Source organism: Adiantum capillus-veneris, chromosome 16 (assembly GCF_014529385.1).
Source record: "Adiantum capillus-veneris isolate H3 chromosome 16, ASM1452938v2, whole genome shotgun sequence".
Classification (NCBI taxonomy): Eukaryota; Viridiplantae; Streptophyta; class Polypodiopsida; order Polypodiales; family Pteridaceae; genus Adiantum; species Adiantum capillus-veneris.
The window spans coordinates 154273591-154290614 of record NC_140946.1 but is presented as its reverse complement, the minus strand read 5'-3'; the positions used below and the strand labels follow the sequence as shown (position 1 = coordinate 154290614).

General features: G+C 41.2%; 1 protein-coding gene across 9 annotated transcripts in view; it reads right to left on the bottom strand.

Moving 5' to 3' along the window:
• Positions 1-4104: 4104 nt before the first annotated feature.
• Positions 4105-17024, bottom strand: part of LOC147440095 (uncharacterized) — an 81363-nt gene continuing 68443 nt past the window's right edge. For 6 of the 9 annotated variants that reach the window (XM_086483842.1, XM_086483843.1, XM_086483847.1 and 3 more), the window contains one exon: positions 4105-4752. In XM_086483842.1, the coding sequence (XP_086339968.1) occupies positions 4446-4752 (307 nt within the window). In that variant the 3' untranslated portion in view covers positions 4105-4445. Of the gene's footprint in view, positions 4753-5077; positions 5507-5657; positions 5753-17024 lie in introns of those variants that run through there. The other 3 variants (XM_086483846.1, XM_086483849.1, XM_086483845.1) reach the window with 2 other exon arrangements.

The window sequence follows — 17024 nt, the reverse complement described above, 5'->3', positions numbered from 1 at the left end:
AACTTGGTTATTAACATTTATAATCCTCTCATGTCAAACTCTAGGTGCTTGCTTCAACCCATAAATTTCTTCAAACATAGGCATGTGGTTGCCTCTATTAACTTGGTTATTAACATTTGTAATCCTCTCATGCCAAACTCTAGGTGCTTGCTTCAACCCATAAATTGCTTTCTCAACTCGCATACATACTCGAGACGTCTCACATCCTCATATCCTTGTGACTGTTCCATACACACCTCTTCTTACACCTCACCATGCAAGAATTCATTCTTTACATCCATTTGATGAAAAACCCAACCTTTTCCAATAGACGTTGCAATATTGGTATGGATAGTAGCCATTTTAGTCATGGGGCTAAATCTATACTCATTACCAATGCCATAAGTCATTGCATACCCCTTTGCTACCAATCTAGCTTTGTATCTGCTCATTGATCCACTTGCATTGTGTTCCACCTTGTACATTTACATCTAATCATGTTCTTTCCTTTTGGCAATGGAAGCAATTCCCATGTCTCATTGGCATTAACGGTAGCCACTTCCTCATCCATAGCTTGATCCCACTTTGGGTCTCCAATAGCATTTTCAAAAGAAGTAAGATCTACATCCTACACAATCTTTGCCATATTTGCAAAATGGCAAGCCTCATGATTGTCATATGATCTCTACTCGGTGCCCTATTTTTTTCCGACATCCTTCTTGCACTCGGAGTCTTTACAAAGGGTATACCAAATTCCACTAAAGCATTCAATTTTCAAAAAAATGTGTATCATATCATTTGAGGTAGCTGAAGAGGATTACTAATAGTCCATAATGTATACATTAAAGGGAAGCATGTTTTTGAAAATAGGCTCATAGTGTAAGTATAACATGCATATTAGTGTGTGTGTTTGGGGGAGGGGGGGGGAGTGGCCATTTTGCGAGCTAAAATCGTTGAGCTGGCGAGCTAGGAGAAAACATATATAGACAATTTCTCCCAAATCTATACAAATAATCAAAGATAAAAAAAATATGTTTCCAAGAGGAATTACGTTTTGAAAAGCATTTTGTCTTTCTTTATAACATTTTGATATACTAAGTTAAAATGACAAACATAATGGATAGAGTAAATTAAAGTAATGAAAAAAACAAGAACTTGATTCTTGTTTCAAAAAGCATAGTTTATGATAAGATCCATGAAAAAATAAAGAAAGATATCTATGCTACCAAAGTTCTCTTTTGTATATCAAATATTTTGCAAGAACATATAGCCTCCAAAATTAATATATATTTATCCAAGAAATTAATTTTGTAATTTTGACATCTTAGATGTTGTTTTACAAAAATTTTAACCCTTAAGTCGTGTTCAAACACCATTTTTCCTTCGATTGAGTGGTTGAATGACTATTTTTCGATGTCGAACGTCAAAGTTACAACATCATCAAAGTACAGTCCATAGAGAAATTAGGTTGAACTTGCACCAATGGAGCCAACTTTTATGAAGAAAGTGGTTTAGGGATCCTACAAATGAATTTTGTATTTTTTCCAAGAAAATACCTATGGTCATGAGCTATGCTAAGATATAATATCTCTTTAGAAGTATGATTGGGACTTGACTTGAAACTTAATTTATTCAACAAAAAATGGCTTGTACTTGAACTCTAGAATTTTTGGATACAAAAATGACTTTCTTCAAACCCTAAAATAACTTTTATAAAGATAATTTTTTGGAAATATTTCACAATAAATACAAAGCAAAAGTAGGATCCCAAATATAACTTCTATGAAAAATAAGTTTTTCTATTGGGCTAAAGCATGATGTCTTTGATTGAATATAGGCGAATGCTTGAATTCTCCCAAAAACTCATAACATATAGAATCCCCAAATGGATATTTTGCTAGCAAAATATGAACTTTCTGACATTATAATGAGCCACTATTTTTACCTTTTTCTTAGCATTCTTAAACCTAGTTTCTTCAAAGAAATATTATTTTTTATTGCATAAGAGCTTAACCATTGCTAAATTTTTTGGTTTTAGCATGTGTATAAAGACAACTTCTCCAAATTATATAGCTGAAAGTGAGATTAGATATAATTTTTCTAATCAAATGTAGTATAAACAATTATTTTCTAGCTTAACAAGAACGATGCTACATGTTCATTTTGTAATACATAATGGATATGCACTTACACACTACCTCATTTGCTTAGAAATTTTTCTCAACCTTTATATTTCTAAGAGAAATATATAACTTATCAAGATGATAATTTGAAGCTCGTCATTCCTAGCTCGCGTGTTTTAGCTCATGAAAATGACATACCCCATAATGGGATAGTATTGAGTTTTTGATGAGTGACCGCATTGGGCAAATTACTCGAAACCTGCTTGTTCTTTTGCACGCTTTTCATTCTCTTCAACCCAATCACTCAATTTCATCTTCATTATGCACCCAAACAACTTTGCTATAAGAGACCCAATCATTATAGTCTGGTAGTTGTTTACATTCTTTACATCCCCTCCTTTATGCAAAGGCTTAACCATGTTGAAGTGCAAGGTTGAATATATCACACATCCACTCATGGGTAAAATCTTCCGTCCATTTGATCATTTCCGGCTTGATACCTTGAAGATCCCTCGCTTTGCGAGTGGCCAACTTTTCAAGCCCACCGCATACATCCTCAATAGTAGAAAAAAAGGACATACATGGGAGTGAACCATAAAATGGTATTTTTTCAGCATTTGCTTGTTCATATAATTCCCTACAATGTGTGTACATATCCACAAAACTCAAGTTATCAAAATTCTCAACCCGCTTGTCTCTCGTATTTCTCCAGAATCTTCCAACTGTGTCTTTTCTTAAACTTTAAAAAGTTGTTGATTTACTTCCCATCTTCTTCTCTTCTTTTGAATCAATGCCTTGTATGAATGCAAATGGCTTTGATAGTTGTCTTTGTCCATAGTTGTATCAAGCTTTATCAAGGACTTTCGAGCATCTTGATATTCTTTATCAACCACCTTTTGCGTGATCCATCTTTGTTGATACCATGGAGATGCTTTATGACAAAGTATTCTTCGGCACAAGAACAAATAACTTTCTTGAAAGCTTCTCATTTAGTTTCCAATGATACATCATATTGAAGTTGTCATCCATAACTTTTGCTTAACCATTTCAATGTACATTGGTGTACGTTTAAAATCCATACATAGTGATAATTTCTCTTTCCTTTGGCTGAGATTATCATGCTTAGTTGCTTCTCCACATGAAAGGTCAATACATAAGGTCCGACGGTCGAATTCCGCGGTCCATTGGCCAAACATAAAACTTTTTATGTGATACATGATGGCTTCGAAGAGTAGCACATAATCAATCACACTGTCCCCATTATGTTTCCTACAAGTAAATCCATTAGTTCCACTCCATAAAGATACACCATTGGCAATGAACATACTCGTGCTATAACACATGTGTAAAAGTAACTTTCCATAGTGATCCGACTCTTTCTCATCCATTGAAGTACGATCATACTACAAGTAAACTTCCTCCAACTCCCTTGAAATGTATGCCATATCAAATTGTTGAGTATCATGCTACAATGTTTTTGTGCGAGCATTCATATCCCCAAATACAATAACATCACCTTCTCTTTTGAAATAACTTCTAAATCAAAAAATAAATGATCTCTATCCATGCAAGCATAAAAGGGGGAATCATGATGAGGAATGTAACAACCGACTACAAAAATGGGAATGCGAGAGAGAGAGAGAGAGAGAGAGAGAGAGAGAGAGAGAGCGTTCTAGTTGGAACACGTGGAGGGAGCTTTTCAAGGAAACTTTTTGAGGGAGCTTTTTTTTAATTATGCTTTTGCAAGTAAAAATCAGATAAAAGCTCTCTAAAGAGCTTTCTCAAAAGCTTTCTCTATCCCCATCCCCCATAAAGAGTAGAGGAGTTCAGGTTGAGATTTAAAGTATTCGAGTCCAATATTATAGTCTTACGCTCAAAGTCACATGAGGGATTACAACACCACTTACATGCATTACATCTTTTCTCAGTGCTGCAGACACAGACCCTACTTGTTAGAATTTAGGGTATGATTTTTCACATTGCAACACAAGTACATAAATCATAAATCTTTAACTGGCCAACAAATAGATATTTCTTATTCATATATAAAATTTGGGATACTTTTGCAAGCAACACAAGGAGGTCCTCTATGTTACTTTTGCAAGCAAGCAACCCTCGAGACAAGAGGAACATAGAAATTACAAAAGAGCCCAAACACAAACACAGAGAGGACTCGGGTGGCACCAACAACACGATTGCCCACCAAGATGACCTATAGTGGAGAACAATATCTCATGCTAGCATATGATAGATTTACTCCTCGCATTCCTACATAGATTCATTTCTACCACGGATTGAGAGTAGTGATTGATCTCATCTTAGATTGATGCAAGTACAAAATACTCAAAAAAGGTGGAGCATATCCCTGTACATCTGACGGCTACTGCCACTTACCAAGATCAAAGTAGCAAGCAAATTCTTGCACAAGGTTCCTCCTATGTACATCAGACTATACCCTCCTACTAGAGCTAGCAAATTTTTGCATTGAAGTCCATAGTGAGTAGTGCTCCACCCGACACTAATACATCCTGTGTATATTTTCAGCTTCATGCCGTATATACCCATCGAGTCTTTGAAATAACTACACCTTAGTGGAGATTTATATGTAATGGCACCCATACTTTGTATATGTGCCAGTTCTCTTTGGCCTCTGCAGGAAGTAATAAAAACTCTCTCTCTCTCTCTCTCTCTCTCTCTCTCTCTCTCTCTCTCTCTCTCTCGTTCAACTCTCGTCGGAAGATCTTTGAGGTCTCTTGGGATAGCTTCCTACGACATTAAAATTCTCTTCTTCTTCTTCTCTCTCTCTCTCTCTCTCTCAGCACGATAATTTGTTTACTGGGTTCTTTGGCAACATTAGAATGTCGGTATTTTCTCTCCTGTATGCACCTAAGGCTATGGAAGCATCAACTTGCACTCGTGCAAAAAGCAATGTCACCACAGTGTCATGTTAATGATGAAAAATAGCAAGCCACAACTGTAAAAGGAGAACGTCCTTGAACTTAACTCCTTCAATTCTTTCTCATCCTGCTTGTAAAGCTAACATGTCCAATTAGTTCAAAATGCTGGCTTGCCAAATGCATTTGAGATGTTAGTTCTATACAATGTTTGTCATGTTGTTCAACTTTTTCCTGGCTACGTGTATCTTGGGTCAATTTGTTACATTACTGAATTTGCACAAAAACTTTCTAGATGTAAGCAGAGCATAGGCTTGAAACCTTGTTTTTTGAACATGCAATAATAAGCCTAATCATTCAAAGAAATGTAAACGTGGGGTCTTGAGAAGCGTTTGATTGCATTTTCTATGCCTTGAAGCTCAAGATCCATGTTGGACCTTGCTCGTATTTGACTCGGAGTATCACAAACCAAGGGCAGACCACCGAGCTTCTTCTCCAAGCTGGCCTTGTCTACACAAAATGTTAAGGAAATGATGGATGCCATGGAATCAAACTAAGATTAATATTTTATGGGATCAAATAAAATAAAGGTTGATCAGGATTATTGCACAAACTCTAGAATTTTTGCACCGTAAATCAGGCCTATGCAATGTGTGGATACTCTCCTTCAAAGCCTGTAAGACTTCATTTTTTTCGTCCTCGTCCATCTCCACATAACCAGGGGGTAATTGATGACTTTTTTCATTATTTAGTCTACTACAACAACATAGAAAGCCAAAGTGAAAAAACACTCGATTAAAGCTCAAAAACACTGCAGGAGTTCGATTGCCGTTTCTGCTGGCACATGAAAATTTGTTTATACTTGAACATAAATTGGCATCGTATCGTAAAACAGCATAAGAAGCCAAGGCCCAAAAACACTTAATTGAGAGCTTGAGTGTTGTTTCTATTTATGTAGATTTATAATGCATCTTGAATCAGCTTGACAAACTTAACCTTGAAATAAAATAAGGAGAGATAATTTGTGATCTATCAAACATTGCTAATCATGCAGTTGCTTGGAAAAACCTTATGATGTTTGTTAAATGGATGCCAGAAACATTTCAAATTCAGGTCTATGTTTGAAGGGCCCTCACATTCGGAAAACTTGTGGACTTCAGAGTGCTCTCCTTAGTGGAAGAGCATAAGTCTGTTATAAATTCTCTCTCTCTCTCTCTCTCTCTCTCTCTCTCTCTCTCTCTCTCTCTCTGTTGTCAAGACCTGATCCAACTGATACCAGGAGGACATGGATAGAGCCGCCACAGGAGTTGGGACACGAAGATGGCTTTCTATAGAGAGCATCTTCTCCACCTCACAGGAGATGGGTTTGTGATTCGACCCAGCTACATGGAGACACATGTCTCATGGTTTGCGGTGTGCCATTGGTTAGATATGCACATCCTCACATCAGCTGGAGATTGAGACTGGTAGATTCAGAGGGAAACCAACAGACAACAGGGATATGCCGCTTATGCCAGCTAGAGCCAGACACGGAGCTACATTACATATGTCATTGCACAGTGTACTATGAGATACGGGGCCATTTCCACTGCTTATTCAAAGAGGGTTTCGGTCCTTTGTCTAGGGTCATGAGTTATGAGGATTAGAGATGTCTTGGGCTATATCTACTTGAGTTACACAGATATAGAGACACTTTACTGGGGAGAGATAGAGAGAGACAATCCCAAAGACAGATTATAGATTTCTTCTCACTAGATATGGGACAGCCAGAGGAGCAGCCATCAGTGCAGAGCTCGGCCCACACTCATTCGACCACTACAGGCACTCTCATCGACCGACACCATTTTGTAACAGATTAGTCCCATAGGTCATTTTGGCCTTTTGAAGACGTTAATATAACATTTCATCTCTCTCTCTATAGAGAGCATCTTCTCCACCTCACAGGAGATGGGTTTGTGATTCGACCCAGCTACATGGACACACATATGTCTCATGGTTTGCGTTGTGCCATTGGTCAGATACGCACATCCTCACATCAGCTCGAGATTGAGACTGGTAGATTCAGACGGATACCAGCAGACAGCAGGATATGCCGATTATGCCAGAGAGAGCCAGAGACAGAGTTGCACTACATATGTCATTGCACAATGTTCTATGAGATACGGGGGCGTTTCCACTGCTTATTCAGAGAGGGTTTTGGTCCTCTATCTAGGGTCATGAGTTATGAGGATCAGAGATGTCTTGGACTATATCTACTTGAGTTACACAGGTATAGAGACACTTTACTGGGGAGAGCTAGAGAGAGGCAGTCCCAGAGACACATTACAGATTTCTTTTCACTAGATATGGGACAGCCAGAGGAGCAGCCACCACTGCAGAGCTCCTCCCACACTCATTCGACCACTACTGGCACTCTCATCGACCGAGCATTGGAGCTACAGAGATACAGACGACCGCGACTGAGGAGAGGAGCTACACAGCATCGACGGAGACTACAACAGAAGATTCGAGCCATACTCTCTCGACATCCAGAGTGCAGATGAGGATGGATCCTCACCATTTCTTCCATCTTTGTTTCACACACTGTTACATCCAGTTTACCGGGTACCTATTGTATCAGCTGCTACACCCACGTAGTTTTAGATTGTAGTAGTAGTAGTAGTATTTTGTTCCACTTCTAGTTCTTTTCTAGTTCTTTTGTACCCAGACATGGTATTAGATTCACTCTTTTGTAACTGATTGGTCTCATAGGTCATTTTGGCCTTTTGAAGACGTTAATATAACATTTCATTTTCTCTCTCTCTCTCTCTCTCTCTCTCTCTCTCTCTCTCTCTCTCTCTCTCTCTCTCTCTCTCTCTCTACCCACTTGTCTCATGGGATACGCTGTGCTATTGGCCAGTTACGCACATCTTCTCACCAGTTGCGGATTGAGACTGGGAGGTACAGCGGAGTACCAGTAGAGGACAGGACATGCCCCTTGTGTAACACAGAACCTGAGGCAGAGCTACACTATACATGCCGCTGCCCTGTCTACTACGAGATACGAGGTCGCTTTCACTGCCTGTTCAGAGAGGGTTTTGGACCACTCTCAAGAGTCATGGGATACGAAGATCAAAGATGTCTGGGTTTGTTCTTACTCGAGCTGCGCAGACACAGAGATAGCCTGATGAATGGCGAGGCTAGCCAGTCTCAAAGACGGATCACAGACTTCTTCAAAGCAGACACGGGACGGCCGCAAGAGCCACTCCCACAACAGAGCTCCCCCTCGTCTCACACCAGAGGCACACTGATTGACCGAGCGATTGAACTAGGGAAATCCAGGCGCCCACGACTGCGAAGAACTACGCAGCATCGACGGGTTCTACGACAGAAAATTCGGAGCACGCTGGCCAGGCATGCACGACGCCCGGTCAGACTACTAACCATGGAGGAAATTGATGAGATTCGCCAACAACCAATGCTAGATCTCTTGTGATTCAGCCATCCCAACAAGCCACCCAAATTTTCCCGCTTAGTTTTATGCTTGGCTCACATCAACCAGCTTAGGTAATAGGCCCCCATAGTAGATATCTTTGTTTTGTAATGTTGTTAGGTTATTTTGTTACTCTGACTTTGTATCAGATCCACCACTTTGTAACTTTCCGGTCTCATAGGTCATTATAGCCTTTTGAAGACGTTAATATAACATTTCATTTCATTTCTCTCTGTGTATGTGTGTGTGTGTGTGTGTGTGTGTGTGGCCACTTGTTGGCCAAGTTTTATGGATCATGTTAAAGAGGCGGAGTCGAGTTCTCTAGAAGAGACAGCAGGACTCTGAGTAAGAGGCAGGTAGGGTTTTGGTAACAGTTTTGTTCACTTCTTTACCCTGCAAACACTCATGGAGCGGGTGCAACCTCAGGTACCGATTATATTGCTGCTTTGTGGATTTCTGCAAAGCATTTGGTACGGTTCCGCCGCAAGATCAACTGCTTCAGAGATTATAGAGGATTGAAGTACCATCCGACATGATATGGGGCACCATTGAATTGTATGAATGTGGTTGGACAAGTACATTGTCCAGGAGGTTGTCAGCAGAGGTGGATAGCACTATAGGGGTGAAGCATGGTTTCCCCCTCTCCCACATTATTTAGGCTATAAGTTGATGAGATTGAGTCTTTCATAGAAAGAGGAAGTGGCAGAAATATATCTCGTGCAAGGATGTTTGTCTCTATTTTGTTGTATGCTGATGACATTGTTTTACTGTCAGGCCTGGAGGAGGGGCTACAGAGACATACGGCAGCACTGATAACCTTGATTAAACCAAGGTTATAATTTTCTGTACATCAGCAGCCAGGAGATGGGCCATACACATCATATATGGGGGTAGGAGGTAGAGGAAGGTGACTTCATATGTGTATCTGGGGGCAACTTTCACTACATTGAGTGCCAAGGAAGCCCTCAAGGACGAGATCACCAAAGCTCTCACAGCAAGCGTCCACGACAAATTGGTGGCCACCAAGGAAGGATGGGCCAAAGTAGTCAAGAAGAATATAAAAAAAGAGGCGAGAGCGGAAGCCTAAAAAGATGAGGCGCTCATTATACATCAAAGAAGAGGAGGGATCCACACCCGAGAGAGATGGGAAAGGCCTATGCATGAAACTCACGTACAAGGAAGAAGAGGAGCTACCCTTCTCCAAAGCTTGGAGAGCCGGCAAAGACTTACAAAAAAGAGCCCTCATCCTCCAATTCGCCTCCAAGGAGTCTCCAACCTCATTCATCCGAAACAGGGCTATCTTGAGAGGGCTAGAGGGTCCTCATGTCTACCTTGACGACGACCTCACAAAGATACAAGAAGACAAACGCCGTGCATGCATGCCTAGAGTCAAAAAAGCTCGCAAAGAAGGGAAGAAGGCAATATACCGAAATGGTAGGGTCATCATTGATGGGAAGACCATCGCATAGGGACTCGCGACCTATGAGACATGTAACATTTAATGGCCTAAAATCTTATGTGTAGCGGAAATTAGCATGAACATAGTGAGCATTTCATTAGAGTTGATTCCTAATGAGAATTACAAGAGTGCTTGGGTGGAGAGAGCAACAAAAAGCATAACACCTAGTTAGATAGCATCGACAATACTTTCAAAAGAGAGAGCAATTAAGCTATTGACAACAGTTGAGGACCGGATTTGCATGGAGCCGGTCCCCCCTCCAAAAGGCTTTGTATTATGGTTTCTCCCATCAAGAGAGACATTGTACAATACAATTCTTTGTGTTCCTTCAAGACGAGCTAGTGCAATGAAGATGGAAGCTTCATACACCAAGCAAAACACTTAATCAAACACAACTTGAATTATCCCCGTTCTCAAACCCAAGACCTCACACACCTTCGAAGATGGTGAGAGCTAGCAGGGTATGAGAGTAGATTGAGAGGAAAAAGAAGTATCTTACGAGAAAGAAGTACATCTCCTCACATAATCACTCATATTAGCATAGCTTAGCTTAGTAATTAGCTTGGTAGAGAAGATGAGCATGCATTGAAGCTTGGCTCTTGGTTGGATTTGCATCCACATGCCAAGAGAGTGTTGATGTAGGCTTCTATCTCACAAGCTTGGAGTAGGTGATGAGCTCTCCATTAAAGCTTGGGAGGAGATAGAGTATTTTTCCTTCACACATGGTCCAGTGTGAGAGTGTGTGTGTCAATGCCAAGCAAAAATCAGCCCCCCCTCTCTCTTGGGCGAGCCCTAGCTGCTAAGTTAGTCTGGCTTTTGCCTCATTGGACCTCCCCAGGTCAAGCCAATAGGGATTAAGCAGCATAAGTGATAGCCTTCTGACATGTGTCTCCCTTTCCCCTTTTGTGAGAGCTTTAGATAATTAAATAATTAAACTAAACTCTCATTGGACCCCTTTGCCTCCTGGCCAATAGGAATCAGGCAAGCCATGGGGCTCCTGAATGCTCATTGGACCCCTTGGGAGACTGCCCAATAGTCTTCTAGGACACTTAATTCTTATTGGTTTCTTTTATTAAATGTTTTTAAATTAATTAAACTAGATTTACTCTAGCCTAATTCTCATTGGTCCACTTCAAGGGTCTTCCAATAGGAATTGGGCATACCTTGTGGGCATCTGGCCTAGGGAGCTGACATGTGTCCCTCATTCCCTTTGTGTAAAGGGAGCCTGTGTGTGTGTGTGTGGCTTTCTCTCTCATCCCCTAGCTTTGGGGCTCGCCCCCTCCCATGTAGGGATGCAGAAAGACTTTTTGGGCACACACTAAGCATCCAATTTTCCCTAAGGTTGACCTTTGGACACAACCTTTGAATTTTGGAACCTTAGCATTTTGGAAGTCTTAATGGGCTGAACCTTAGGGTCTTTTTAGCCCGTTGTTTCACATGGCTCTTTTGCAGATGGCCCCCCCTTTGGATCCCTATTTTCCCTCCTTTGGATCCCTACTGTGGCCGGTCTGCTAACTTAACCAATATTCTAGCTTTTTCTCCCTTGGCACTTCCCCACATTAAATGATCAGTTTAATATGAGAAAATCATTTAGGAGAATTAGATATTGATTATTATGACATTACCTCTCTCTTGAAATCATAGTCGTCCTCGACTATGGTGTAGAGAAGATAAAGCATATGCATGAGTCCTTTTCTTAGCGGGTAGAGGATCCCTATGTTACCCTACGACATCATTCCATAATGGATGACTAGTCCATTTGGCGCTTGAGAGCCTGAGGCTGCCGCAAGCATGTCTGCACATTAGTCCTATCAATCTTCCATAGTAGAGTGACAAGCTCTACTTGGTGTTCGGGAGACGTCGTCTCCGCAAACTTGACCTAAGCATGCATACTACTTCATTTTTGTGCACAAATAAAGAAAAAGAGAGTCTTATAAGACAAAAATTTTTGTTCATTTTTAACATTTTGTACATTTGCTTACTCTTGGGAAGCATTGTAAGCATTGACAAGGTTTAGGTTATCCTTTAATTGTATGCCTTGCATCCATCTAGCATCTTCAAAAGGATAATTCTTAAACTTAATAAGATATCGTCGGATAGTCTTACCGCCTCTTAATACCTTGTCTTCATGTCGGAGAATGGACTCGGGCTGCAGCACCTCCTCGTGGTCCTCGATCTCCGGTGGGTCTTCAATAGTTGGTTCTTGAGGTGGCTCTCCTTTGTAAGGCTTTAAGAGGCTCACATGAAAAGCATTGTGTATGAGCCAATGATTGGGTAACTTAAGTTGATAGGCCATCTCATTGATTGGCCTAAGAATCTGGAAGGGACCATAGTACCTTTTTGCTAGTTTAGCATAGTACTTTTGGTGGCCCGTAGGATTCTTGCCCGTCGTGTGCCTTAATCGAGCCTTGGGAAACTTTAACAAGACCCAATCGTTTTCTTTAAAGGCTTGGGCTCTTCTGTGCTTGTCAGCAGCAGCCTTTTGCCTTTGCTGTGAGATAGAGATAGCATCCTTAATCTTTTGGAAAGATTCTTGTAGGTCTCGGCTATACTCATCTGCAGCGAAGATCTTCCCATGTACCTTAAGTAGCAAGGGACTTTTTGATCTTCCCTCAATTACCTCGAAAGGTGCTTTTCCTGTAGAAGTATGTACAGTGTTATTGTAAGCATACTCTACTAAGGGTAAGTACTTCTCCCATTGGGATCTTTGATCTACTTCCGTTACATAGGCTTTTAGTAGATCGAGAATAGTTGGGTTAGCTATTTCACTTTGGCCATCAGTTTGTGGATGATAGGCCGAAGAGAAGTTTAGCTTTGTTCCTAAATTCTCAAAGAGACCCTTCCAGAAATTACTGGTCATTCTAGGATCTCTATCCGACACTATGGACATTGGCAAGCCATGGTACTTGAAAATTTGCGAAATGAAGAGGGTTGCCATTTGATGGGCTTTGATAGTCTTTTTGACAGGTATAAAATGAGCTTGTTTACTGAACCTGTCTACTATCGTCCATATTCCCGTATTCCCATGGATAGACTTAGGCAATCCAAAGATAAAATCCATGGATATGCTCTCCCATGGTGAATTAGGGATTGGCAAGGGTTGAAGCAATCCAAGTTGCTTCCCTCTATCAAATTTTGTCTTTTGACATACCACACATTTGGAAACATACTCATGTATGTTCACTTTCATGGTAGGCCAATAGAAATATGTTTCAATTCCCTTTAGGGTAGACTGAATCCCTCTATGCCCCGCATATGGGGGAGCATGAGATTCATACATTACTTTCTCACGTAGTGAGTTAGTAACGCATAGTCTATTGCCATAGAGAAGATAGCCATCTTGTAAAGTAAATGGTTCTTCTTTCTTCCCTAAGGCAAGGGCTGAAATCACATCTCTAAAATTGGGATCAATAGCATACTCATCTATCATTAAAGATAGATCATTGTGAGTTGCTATGGAAACCGCATTCACTCTCGGTCGTCTTGAGAGTGCATCGGCTACTTGATTATGCTTGCCAGCAATGTGAGCAATATGAAAATGAAATTGCGAAAGGAAATTTGCCCACCTCATTTGTTTGTCGGAGAGCTTGGTCTGCGTCATGAAGTACTTAAGACTTTGGTGATCCGTTCGCAGAATGAAAGGAGTCCCCAATAAATAGTGCTTCCATGAGTCTAAGGCATGTAGAACTGCAAGGAGTTCTTTTTCGTATATGCCTAGAGCTTGCTCAACAGGGTCGAGCCTTCGACTCTCATAGCCTATGGCGTGCCCTTCTTGGAGCAAAACAGCCCCAAGGCAATCACCACAAGCATCACATTGGACCTCAAATGGTTTTGAGAGATCCGGTAGTGTAAGCACAGGTTGAGAGATAAGCTTTTCTAAGCTTTTCGAAAGCATTGTTCTCCTTAGCAGACCACGTATACCTAACATTTTTCTTTGTTAGGTCATGTAATGGTCCCGCAATTTGTGAGAACTTTTCTATGAAGCGTCTATAGTATGCACACATACCTATAAAGCTTCTTAGTTCATGAAGATTCCTTGGTTTAGGCCATCCTTTTATTACCTCTAACTTGGATGGATCCATTTGGATTCCATCTTGAGAGATAATGTGACCTAAATATTGAATCTCTTGCAAGAAAAATTCACTTTTCTTTCGATTAACATAAAGTTTATTCTCTCTTAAAACTTGAAATATTACCTGGAGGTGTTGCTTATGTTCCTCTAATGAATTAGAGTAGATGATAATATCATCAAAGAACACTCCAGTGAAGGTTCGATGAGGTCTGAACAGCTTCTCCATCAAGCGGTTAAATGTGGCTGGTGCATTAGTCAAGCCAAAAGGCATGACAATGTATTCGTAAAGACCAAATGTAGTACGAAATGCGGTCTTTACAATGTCTTGATCAACTATCCTTATTTGATGATAGCCACTTGTTAGGTCAATCCTACTGAAGTAGGTCGATCCTTGTAGCTTATCAAATAGGTCTTCTACCCGTGGAACGGGAAACCTATTTTTGATAGTGATCCTATTTAGTGCTCTATAGTCGACACACATACGATATGTGCCGTCTTTCTTTTGCACTAATAGCACAGGTGAGCAAAATGGAGATGAGCTAGGCCTAACCATGCCCTTCTCAATTAACTCATGCACTTGCCGCATAATCTCCTCTTGTTGAGCTTGAGAAACTCTATAAGGAGGTTTGTTAGGCGGTGAACTTCCTGGAAGAAGTTCAATTGCATGGTCGTCATTACCTCGTTTAGGAGGTAGCTCAGAAGGGATGTCGTCAATAAAGACATCTTGAAACCCCTTGAGAAAATTGGATAACTCTAATTCCTTTTGGTTGCTTTTATTTTCTTTTACTAAAGCATTAGGTTCATTTTGAGAATCTTTAACAAAAATCATGTACACGGAAATAGAGCTCTTTATTGACTTGTTGAAAGCTGGTGTATGTACAATGGGGATGGTGTTACCCATCTCCCTAGCATCTATATACATGTCCTTTTCCCTGAACTTAAAGGAGATTCTCCTTTCAGGAAATTTAACATGGGCAGCCAGACGGTCAAACCATGGTGCCCCTAGGATTACATCCTCATGCTTGAGAGGAGAGATAAAGAAATCCTCTTTGTCCACATAGCCTTGGACATGAAGCCTCAATTTCCCGATTAAGGGAGTGACTGAAGCTTCTTGCCCCTTGAAGGCACTGTCTGCGGGTAGGATATCTCCCATCTCGTAGGATTGTATGCCTAGCTTGGTGGCTAACTCCATAGATATGAAATTGTGAGTAGAACCAGGGTCAAAGAGAATAAAAGCATCATGTTCTCTTACCTTTCCCCAAGCATGGCATAGAGGAGATCCTTTGTGGTGAGTTTGGTGAATCTCCTCCTCTTGGATTTCAACCAAAGAAGCTCTAGGAGGATCTTGGCGGTTGTTCTTTTGGGGACAAGCGCGGTACGCATGCCCTTGTTCGCCGCACTTGAAACACCGGTTATCTTTACGATAACGCTCAAGCTCTTCAGGAGAGAGTTTATTCTTTCCTTTGTAAACTCCCTTCTCTTTAGCTTTGTTGGAATTGCCCTTAGGAGACTTTTGGACATTGTCCTTCCCCTTAGGCTCATTGGAACCTTTGTTTTCCGGGGGCTTATTATTTCTTTTACCCCCCGTTTGGAAATTGATTCGCGAGGCCACCATAGTATGGTGTATTACCGCCGATATGGTACGTGGCCTTTGGGAGTTGACATACTCCGCCATTTCTTCGGTTAAGCCCGCACAAAATTGTTGCTTTTGCTCTCCAAAATCCAACTTTTTGAAGACAGTGGCTTTGAGTTGTAGGTCCCAAAACTTGTCTACATATTTGTGGATGGATTCATTGGGAGAGAGCTTTAAGCTTCGCCATTCGGTGAGTACTTTGTCTTTGGCATCGGTGGCCAAAAACTGCTTCATAATGGAAGCTCTTAAAGCCTTCCATGTTCGTGGAGCTTCACCGTTGGCTCGTAGGCTAGACCACCATTGTCTGGCGGACTTTTGAAAGTGCATAGCTACATGGCGTAGCTTAGAGGACTCCGTGAAGCCCTCATCTCCAAACGCCGCATCGAATTGCTGGATAAAGGCCAAAACTTTGTCTGTAGCACCGAAGGTGCCATCATAGGTAAGGAAAGAGATGCTCTTCCCTCCCTCTTTGAATTTCTTCAGCTTGGACGACCTCTTCCATGCGGCATAGGATTTCCTATGGCCTCTTCTTTTTGATGGTTCAAAAGTTCCACCATCACTTTCTTCAGAAGAAGAATTTGAAGAAGGTGGAGAAGAGGGTGACCTCTTTCTCGCCTTTTTCTTGTCTTGATCTTTGTCGTCTTCACCATAGCTTTCATAAGAGGAAGAGGATAAAGAAGATGGAGAAGAGGGTGTCCTCTTTCTCGCCTTTTTCTTCTCTTGCTTTTTATCATCCCTCTTTGAATTATGGCGTGGAGAAGAGTGTGATGGTCTTCTCCGCTTTGGTGGTGATGGAGAGCGTTTAGCCCGCCGTCTTCGTGGAGCCATCTCCGCCGAGGTGGCGGGAGACTCGCTTCTTTCTCGTTCCTTCGGTGGAGGCTCTTGAGTTCTCCTTTGGGAAGGAGATGCATCATCAAGAAGTAAGTTCTTGAGCCCTTCATATGGATTCTCTTCTTCTTCCCGAATCGGAGAGAGACCTCTTTTGGTAGTCTCACAAGGAGGCTTCCTAGGTGTTCTCTCGTCATGGTGATGAGCTTGGAGAATCCCGTGAGCACGGAGCTGCCGTTGCACTTCACTTTGGAGAGATGGATTGCCCATGGCTTGTTGAAGCCTAGAAACAAGATAATTAACAAGCATTGAAGCATCATTAGTAGCTTGCTCATGAGCAAAATCAAAGTTATCAACATTAATTTCACTCTCTTTAATATTGTCAGCCATTCTAACAACTTTTAGGTGTAAACTTTTTAGGTGTACTTTGGCACTTCAAGCCCTAGTTGCTACTCCTCTTTACCCCTTTAGAAAAAGCACTCAAGCTACTGTACCCGCGGCTCGAATACCATTAATTGCAAGGAATAGAAGAGAGGGTCTTTCGACACCAAAACAGCACCGGCT